Below are 9903 nucleotides of genomic sequence, written 5' to 3'. Positions count from 1 at the left end.
CTCAGCCTTCTCCTGTCCACACTAATCAGCCTCAGGGTTCTCAGTCTCTCTCCACAGCAGAGCTGTTCCAGTCCCTTCAGCATCCTCACAGCCTCCACTGGACTCTCTCCAGCAGGTCTCTGTCTCTCTTGACCTGGGGAGCCCCAATCTGGACACAGCATTGCAGGGGTGGTCTCAGCAGGGCAGAACTCAAAACTCTACTCAAAAGATTAAAAGCAATTTCAGCAGGACTAAGAAGCCTGGGTGGAAAATAATCTCTTCACCCATTTATTGTCAGTTTCAGCACGTGGCAGCACAGCTGCTGGGAGCTCAGGGTGGATACAATGGAAGCTGTGCAGAAAATCACAGCCCTGCATCCTTCACAGCTATCAAATACCTCTGAAGTTTCACTGGGGTGAGCTTTGACTCCCTCCTCTGTGTCTCCTTAGTGCTGTCCACTGGCAGTGCTGTGACAAAGCCCCACTCAGTCTCTCAGCTCAGGTGGCACACAAAGTTGTCTCGGGGTGGTCTTCCCTGAAGGGCCTTGTGCCAGTGAGCAGCCATGCTGGCAGCACCCAACCCAAGCAGCTCAGCTTGGGGCTGGTCTTCACTACAGAAACCAGAACTTCCTCTGGAGCTGTGCATGCCTTGTGTGGAACAGAGCAACACATACAAATCTATGCACCCTAGAAAAGATTTCACTGCCAGGATCTACATCTCTGACCTAGTCAATGGAGCAGGAAAAGGGCAGTGGCAGCAAGGTTCTACTACAAAAACAAGGCTAGAAGCAAAGTGTTCTCAGGCTACAGAAAACTTACTACCTGCTATTAACTGCTGTAGGGCTCAGTTCTGCCACGGGCAGAGCCATGGTCAGCAGAGTGCATCAGAACATGCTTTGCCCCCACTGAACAATGAATACTGCTACAACTGGTTTGGTTTGATAACTGTTTATAAATACCACACTGTAAGGACTATGAAACTATACAGCAATGTGACACTTAGAGCCTACCCCTGAATACAAAGGTCAAAGAACATGACTACAAAGGCCAAATGCCATTGACTAAAGGCAGTTCCACTTCAGAATTTATTGAATGTTCTCTTACACAAACACTTCTGGAGCCTGAAAACCCAAAGGAACAGGATTGCCCATTCCCCTCTCTGCTCCAGCATCACCCTTAGAACCTAGTGACGGATCTCAACAGGCAGCCCCTCGAGGCTAATATATTTTTATATACTTTATATATATATATATATGCACATTTACTTTGAATTCTATGCAAAAGTTTGAAAAAACCTTTGAAAGGAAAAAAAAAAAAAAATCTCAGAATATATCACAGCTTCCTCAGCCAAAAAAATACAAATCAGTTGCATAACCACTATTCAATTTATCAAACATTGGGTTGGTTGGGTGGTTTCTGAAGTATTTACCTTTCATTTATGTACACATGGCAGGAAATAAAATCTTCCACACACATTCTCTAAGGTGAGAGTTATCAACAGAATGACAGGATTAGAGCAGGAAGAATATTAAACAAATTGGGAGGCTGGGGTGGAAGGGTTGGATCCATTTCTGCTTTTAAAAAGTAAAAAGTCACCATATAGTTAAGTACAAAAACCTGCATCGAATGACAACTGCTGGTGTAGTAACTTGATCAGGTATGGAGACCAAGAGTAGAGTAAAGCCCTATGGTAATAATATTTCTGTAGCATTTCCACTCGGGGTGTAGATACTAAATGTTGGCAAAGTTTCTGTAGCATTTAGCTTATACAGACGCAGGAGTCCTCAGGTGGCTGCAGAAGGCAAAACAAGTGTGGCTGAATGCTCCCCAGCTGCACCTGAACTCCAGAGTGTCACTTGCAAACTGCACCACAGAGCTTTCCTTCAGAAGAAGATCTGTTTGGCATCTCCAGGGCTCTGCTCCATTGGGCAGTAGGGGCATTTTAACCTGGGGACAAAGACAAGGGGTGAGAACCGCAGCAGCGCCACAGGCGGCCCCTCCCAGCACCGCCCTGCAAACACCACCACAGCCACCCTGCTTTCCTTGGCTCCAGGACAGCCAAGCTCAGAATCACAGAACATTAGTGGTTGGAAGGGACCTCCAGAGGTCATCCAGTCCAACCCTCCCTGCCAGGCCAGGATCACCCAAGGCAGGTCACACAGGAACACATCCAGGTGGTTTCTGAATGGCTCCAGAGGAGACCGCACAAGCAATGGATTAGGTTGGAAGGGACCTTACAGATCATCTACTCCAATGCCCCCACCGTGGGCAGAGGCACCTCCCACCAGACCAGGCTGCTCAAGGCCTCATCCAGCCTGGCTCTGAACACCCCCAGGGAGCAGGCCCCTCATTATCTTCTTTCCTACCTTTCACCCACACAGCTCTGAATTATTAATTACCAAGAAACTGCTCTCCAGGATTCATCCCTCACTGCTGCTCCTGGGGTAGGCTTTGCATTTTAGTCATTTTTAACAGGCTGGGAGCTTTCCCTCTGGATTCCTCGGCATTCCCTGGGTTTCACTGCCAGATTCCCAAAATACTGGGATTTTACAACCCACTTAGCTCAGCTTCTGCAGGCTGTCACTACAGAGCTCAGCCTTGCCTCCCTGCCGAGGCCTCCACTGACACAATTATACCTGCTCACAGCATTTCTTCTAGTATTGGTCCATCTTCCCGAACCTTTAGGTCCTGGCCTTCTACCCCTCCCAAGTTAATACTGTCAGACCTGTGAGGTCACTAAAGCTAATCAGTGAAAGCATCAGAAATGAATGGCTGGGGACAGAAATAAAATCACAGAATCATCTGGGTTGGAAAAGGCCTTTCAGAGCATCCGGCCCAACCCTTCTCTAACTCTGCCCAGGCTGGGGCTAAGCCATGGCCCTCAGCACCACAGCTCTGCCTCTGTGAAACACCTCCAGGGTTGGGGATTCTACCACCAACCTGGGTAGCCTGTTCCAGTTGAGAAGCCTTTCAGTCAAGAAGGTTCTTCTGAAGTCCAACCTAAGCCTCCCCTGGTGCAACTTGAGACGATTTCCTTACGTCCTACCCCTTGTTACTAGGGAGAAGAAACCAACACCCACCTCAGGCCAGCCTCCTTTCAGGGAGTTGTAGAGAGTGAGAAGACAGCTGGCCCCAGCACTGAGCCCTGGGGAACACCACCCCTCACTGGCCACCAACTGGATTGAGCTCCATCCTTCACCACACTTTGTGCCTTGCCATCCAATCATTCACCCAGGGAGGTGTCCACCCACCCAAGCCAGGAGCAGACCCACAGACTTGTGTAAGTGCTGCAGCAGGTCACTAACCATCTCCTCTTAGGTTGAGGGGGAGCTTCATTCTGCTCCCCATCCCTATCTTCCAGTGCAGAGGAATAATGTAGCAGCAAATCTAGTGCCTTTAAATGGCTGAAGTGCCCCATGAAGGCATAGCTTGGGGCTTTTCTAACAGCAACACCACTCAACATTTCCATACTGGGTTCTGCCAAACAACTGATGGCTCCAAATTAGGCTGCCAGCCTCCACGGAGCTGCAGATAGCCAGCCCAAAGAGCCACTGGATCTTCCTCAAGGAGATCTGCACAGCTCACTGTTTGCCATTTCCTCATTCCCAAAAACCAGGAGGCACCCCATTGATATTGAAGGTGTCCAGCAGGGCCAGGGAGGTTCTGCTGCCCCTCTGCTCTGCCCTGCTGAGACCACCCCTGCAATGCTGTGTCCAGTTTGGGGCTCCCCAGGTCAAGAGAGACAGAGACCTGCTGGAGAGAGTCCAGTGGAGGCTGTGAGGATGCTGAAGGGACTGGAACAGCTCTGCTGTGGAGAGAGACTGAGAGCCCTGGGGCTGCTTAGTGTGGGGAGGAGAAGGCTGAGAGGGATCTGATCAATGTCTATCAACAGCTGAGGGGTGGGGGTCAGGAGGAAGGGGCCAGGCTCTGGTTGATGGTGCCCAGGGACAGGAAAAGGAACAAGAGGGACAAGCTGGAACCCAGGAGGTTCCACCTCAACATGAGGAGAAACTTCTTTGGTGTGAGGGTGCTGGAGGCCTGGAGCAGGCTGCCCAGAGAGGTTGTGGAGTCTCCTTCTCTGGAGACTTTCCAACCCCACCTGGATGTGTTCTGTGTGCCCTGTCCTGGGTGCCCCAGCCCTGGCAGGGGATTGGACTGGATGGTTTCTGGAGGTCCCTTCCAACCCCTAGCAGTCTGTGATAATTCAGCTACCTGCTCAAATCAAAAGCCATTGCCCCAGAGGTTTTAAGGGCTGTCTCGTGCATTACTAAACTTGCTCCCAAAGAAAAACTGTAGAAAATCCTCCACCTGACAACAGAGTCATTGTCACACCTTGCAGAAATCCCCTGCTGGATGCATTCCTTCATGTAATCTCATTTTCTACCTCAGAGGGCTGATTGCAGGGCCTCAGCCCAGCTTATCTGTCTTTTAAGTCACTCTCCAAGATTCAGAAGCTCTCACAATCCTGTACTTGGGAATTCAGTTTCCCTGAAGCACAGTGTTCTGCCCTTAAGTCTGTTTGAAACAGAAGCATGGTACTTACTTGCTGCCATTAAACATTTTATTCAAAGCATCTCTTGATATAATGTGACCACAGACTAATTTCATAGGTGGGTTGTTATCTGTTGTTTGCTGACGAAGAATGGGACAGGCAAATATTGAATGGTACCAGCACTTCTTACCCAGGTCCACTTCAATCTGTGAAAGGAAATTAAGGTTAACAATTTATCTCAGACAATTATCCCTTTAAGTCATGGCTCATACTCAAGACATTTCACCACTCAAGGTGAAGGCAGAGAAATCCATGGTGTGGCTGCCTGACAATTCCCTGGCCAAAAACCTGAACTGTGATCCTGAAGTGGTGATTCCTGCTGCTTTCTCCCACCCCCACCAGAGCACAACATTATGCCAAGGGCATATTTCAGTGCAGATCTAAGCTCTGGCATGAAACCCAAGCTGATGACCCAACAAGGCTTCCTGTATTGCCTGTGCAGTGATTTCCAAAGGGGTTTAGATGACAAATCTCATTTGAAGGGGGTGAAAAGAGAGAGCAGAGAGAAAAAGCCTTGAATTGACTCTGCTAATGCTCTGCAGCTTCTTGGAAGACTCTACCAAGGCTGTCATGGCAGTGATGAAGTGCAGCAGACTCATTTCTTTTCAGTACCACCACAGAAGACACTGAGGCACAACTTCTGCCCCCAGGACAGAATGACTTCAGAAAAGGCACACCTCACAGAAGAATGGGTCTGTGACTGCAGGGATTGACTGAGAACTGAAGAGAAAAATAAAATCACAGCTTCTGTACCTGAGTCTCCCGGCTCTGACAGGTTTAACCTTCCCCAAAACCTGACCACATAATCTTTCCATGCTACTTAATCTCACTCTTTGCACAATGCTGCGTGAGCAGTACAGGCTAAGAACTCTCCAGCTGAGGAAATGCAAGGAGGCTTGCATTAGGGTGTTATTAACTGAGGGTGTTATTAACTCAGCTCCAGCTGACAGCAAGCTGGTCCCAAATGCTCCCTAACCAGATGGCAGGGCATGAACCTGTCACACTCAGAGGTGACATTCTCAGTGTTACAGAAAATGTATCTGGGAAAATCTCACCACAGGTAATTACACTCTAAATTGATCTCTTCCAAGAAACTAACCCAGTTCATGCCCAGTTTGCACTGAACAGGTTTGCTGTTCAAATGAAGAGCAGGCCACTGGAGAGCTACACACACCTGGAGAGTGCTACAAAGGGAGCTGGGGCTTCAGAACAACTGAACTTCTCCTCAGCTGACACAAAACAGTAGTGCTGGAAGCATAATGCACTGCATCCCAATTCAGTCCCCATGTCCTCAGATGTAGCACTAATTCCTTCCTCTCCTATCTGCCTGACAAAATCACTGCAAAGCAGCCCAGGAGCAGAGCTGGAGCCTAGCTAGAGGTGGCTGTTTCCCAGGGGAATGCATTCCCTTTCCAGTTGTACCTCAGGTGTTCAGCTGAGTGGAAGCTGGGAGCATTTGTTTGGTCACAGTGAAAGGGGGTAACAAGTGATGAGGGGGAACAATAAACCAACCTGAGAGCTCTAAGCCTGCCAGGCTGCACTGGTTCAAGCTGGAGCAGGTCTCCTACAGCACTCTGGCCTGAGTGAATGAAAGGTGGGTTGTGGGATTTGAGAGACTATCTACCCAGTGGGGGAGAGAAAAGGGAAGGGGAAAAATGCAGCAAAAAGCAGACTATAGCAATCCATTACACAGACAAATGTAATGGGGCCAGCAACAAGAAACAACCTGGTCAGCCATGCTGGTCACCAAGCAGCTGCCACCAACCCTGGGCTGTGCAGCAGGCAAGAACGCAAAGCTGAGGTCTCAGGGGAGAGATTCAGCAGAACTTCACAAACTGCAGGAGGGATGTGAAGGGGAAAGGGACTGGGGAGGAGTGGCCAGAAAGGGCTCTAAAGGAGTCAGATGTGCTATGGCAGTGTTTGAGGGTCCATGGCCAGGCCGTGGCTTGCAAGAAGCCTGTGTATGCTTTCACCAGGGCAGCTCAATCTGCACCAGCCAGCGAGGAGGGAGATCCCATGGCTCTCTAACACTGAATTCTATGCAGCTGCTGTTTGTGGGTGCCAGCTGTGCCAGTGTCCTGGGGAGCATAAGGGTGTCTGCCATTCCTCTTCAGCTTCACTGCTGGCTGAGCCTATAAATGGGAAGCAGCAGCCACATCCCTCAGCCCAGGGCACAGACCCCAAGGCCTCTGTCCAGTAGGAAGCCTCAAGCCCCAGAGCTGGTGGAGGTGGCAGCCTGTAGACCATCCTCTAAGGTTTAGCAGGAAGGACATCTGAGAACAGCATTCCCTGGTAGAAAGCTGTCCTGGCCCAGCCCAGCATCCACTCACCGGTAGCTCATCCTTCTGGTTCCAAACACCTGTGCACTGCCTCTGTTCAATCACAGCCTTGATGTTAATCAGAGCTGGTAATGCTACACAACCTGCTGAAAAACTGCAGAGAGAGGCAAGGTTAGCACACAGGAAAGCAACTCGTGCTGTCATCTGACTTCAAAGGTCTGCTGCCACTGCTTCCCTCAGCCCTTGCCTGTACTCCTGAGCTCCCTTCAAGTGTAACAACAGGAGTCTGGGGGCAGGTTATCAGTTCCCCTGCATCAGGTACCACATGCTGGACTAGAAACAACAATGAACTGATCTTTACAGCACCTGCCTTGACTTTGTGCTGCACAGGAGGAAGATAGTGCTGCTGGCTTACACAGGTGGCTGCTCTCAACTAGGGGAGCGTACGTGCAGCTCAAGAGTCTCCACAGAGCCCATGAGCTTTCATTACAGCTAGTTAACAGGTAAGGAAATGTGTCCTTCCACTTGCACCTTGAATCAGGAGAACAAAGGTAGAAAAAAAAACCACAGGAAGGCAAGCAAAGGAAGGAAACCACCACCTGTAAGCAGGGTGGCAGCATGCAGCCGAAGGGCAGTGTGCTGACAGCTCAGCCTGCTCTGGGAGTCACCCATGGCCAGAACTCACCACAGGATTCTGAAACATGGCACTGAATTCCCAATCACCAGGTGCTTGGATGGATTTAAGGCTAATGGCAATACTACAGGCCTGGAAATCACCAGCAACAGAAAGAGGCTTTGGCCTTGGTATCATCCTGCTCTGTCTTCTGGCAGATTGCTGCTTGTGCAAGTTTTACTGTCTACAGAGGTCACAACCTTCATCTCCCTTCTGACCCTTCAGATCCTTGGCTTTGTTTGTGCAGGAATGTTCTGGCTAGCTTACTTGGGAGGGGGCCACCTGAAACCTATGGGTCTCTTGCCTAAGTTCAATAAATACTCATATCCCTCCCATCCAGCTGGGCCATTTTCATCCTTGCACTTTGGCCTTAGGGGATTTCAGCCCTGCATGTAACTTCTGCTGACCCCGTAGGAAGCTCAGACAAACAGGATTTGTAGAAATAAAAAGCATTACTGCTTTAATGGCTCTGTGTGAACACATCAAGAGTGTCACAACTCAAGTAAGGTCCTGTTGGCCTCCAGACCCTGCACCATGACCTCTCCAGGACAAGTTCTCCCAATGACTCCATACAGTAACTCAGACCACGAGGCCTGTCTAGGGTTAGATAAATCCTGGAGAAACACACAGACTTCAGAAAAGTGCTCATGCTTCAGTAAGCAAGCTTTGTTAGAGCAGGGCTTTGACTTCAGGCTGGTTTAACTCCAGGTCAGCCTAGCCTGACCAGAGCACCAATGCTGCCTGCACAGAGCACACACCAGTGCCAGTGGTGGCACACGGGGCATGACACAGGCCTCAGCCAAAACATCAGCAGCAGGGACTTCCCACTTCACTGCCAACCTCTTGGCCAGCTGCACTGGGGTGAGGGTGTGAGCAATTAAAATGTGAAGGATTGCTGTTAACTGGGCTGCAGACGAAAGAGATGAAGCTTTAGGTAGCTATGAAACTCCTAACATTTATTGGAGAAAGACGATCTGGCAGTGCTCTTCCTCTGCTGCTTCTACTGTGCTTTGTGACAGAGGTGCCAACACAAGTAGAACCTTTGACCATTTTAAGAGCTCTAAACTAAGCACAGAAGTTTAATAATAAGTTTGGGAGAAAAAGCCAAATCAAGGACAAGACAGAGACAGTGAAGCTTCTGCCAAGAACCAAATCTAGCCCAGAAAGAGCCACAATTTGTTTTCTGTTTAATGTCTGAAATGAAAATGAAACCATCATGTGAGATTAACTGGGAGAACTGTCTGGTTTATCTCCAGAGAAGCTAGAAGGTTAAGTTGGTTCACTTTCACATTTCCCACAGCTCCTACAGATTTGCAGTGTCAGATGTGCTACTGAACTTGCCAGTGCTTCCTTCCCCTTTGCAAATGAGGTCCAGCAAACAACTTGGCAAGTTTAGCAGCTGAAATCCTACCATAACTCTTAAGCATTCTTCTGTGGAGAAGAGAGGGGAAATAACATGTGGATTAAGAGCCACAACGACCAAACATTGAGCAAAGCCTGGCCCCGGTTTTCAGATAAAGAGCAGGGCCTGGCTTTCACACCTGTGCTGTAGGAACAACTGCCTGGTTGCCACCCTCAGCTTTCACATTGCTGTCAAAACTATGGAAACCAAACTCCATCCATGAACCCTCCTGAGCTGCAAAGGTAGAGGGTAAAGCCCAGCCCATGGGAGCCTCTGACTTCTAAGCAACGCAAATGTTGTTAGAGCTCACTCTAGTTACAGACACCGAACACAGGCCACGTCAGACTGCTTCTCAAAAGCAGCCTGTCCTCAACAACTAAAGAGAAACCAAAGCACCATGCACCTGCTCTTAAAGGCAAGGGGAAAGCAGCATACCTAACACTGAGAGGTGATTCCACGGAGAGCCCCAGCAGAGCACAGGCATCCCTCGTGAAGATGTCGCAGATGTCTGCCCACTGGTTGGCGTCCAGCAGGTGAACGTAGGGAGAGTTCTCTATGCCCTGCCGCAGGTACACCAGGCTGCCCATCAGCACCTGGATGTCTGAGAGGGACCAGCAGCAGTCACATGATACCAGAAAGAAAACCTCCTGCCTGCAGTTCCAGCTGTCCCAGGCAAACAGGCAGACATCCCAAACCAACCACAGCCTCACCTCTGCAGACAGGCTGGAGGGCTGTGACTTGCTGCAAGGAGTTTCTGCTTTGCCATCAGCCTGCTGACACACACAGAACCCTAAAACCCAAGGAGCTTTCCCTTGCTGTGAGCTCTCTGACACACAGCACCCTAGAACCCAGACTGTGCTGGGTTCAGCTTGAGGTGGTTCACTTGACTCACATCTTCCCCATTTCTCAAAAGGTTCATTTCTCTCCACACTGCCCCATGCAACAGAAAATAGCAGGTGACTATTCCAGAACATTCCTGCAGCCTGGAACAGGTCTGTTCTAGATGTCAATCACCAATT

The 9903-nt window shown here is 49.6% G+C and overlaps 1 protein-coding gene across 1 annotated transcript in view; it reads right to left on the bottom strand.

Annotated features, from left to right (window-relative positions):
• Positions 1-1279: 1279 nt before the first annotated feature.
• The window catches only part of RMND5A (required for meiotic nuclear division 5 homolog A), a 30853-nt gene continuing 22229 nt past the window's right edge, over positions 1280-9903 (bottom strand). Inside the window, exons 6-9 of the mRNA XM_054391493.1 lie at positions 9320-9485; positions 6861-6963; positions 4522-4676; positions 1280-1925 (exon numbers count right to left, since the gene is read on the bottom strand). Coding sequence (XP_054247468.1) covers positions 1862-1925; positions 4522-4676; positions 6861-6963; positions 9320-9485 — 488 coding nt within the window. The 3' untranslated portion in view covers positions 1280-1861. The remainder of the gene's footprint in view (positions 1926-4521; positions 4677-6860; positions 6964-9319; positions 9486-9903) is intronic.

Source organism: Indicator indicator, chromosome 23, assembly GCF_027791375.1.
Source record: "Indicator indicator isolate 239-I01 chromosome 23, UM_Iind_1.1, whole genome shotgun sequence".
Taxonomy (NCBI): domain Eukaryota; kingdom Metazoa; phylum Chordata; class Aves; order Piciformes; family Indicatoridae; genus Indicator; species Indicator indicator.
This window is presented reverse-complemented; position numbering and strand designations above follow the sequence as displayed.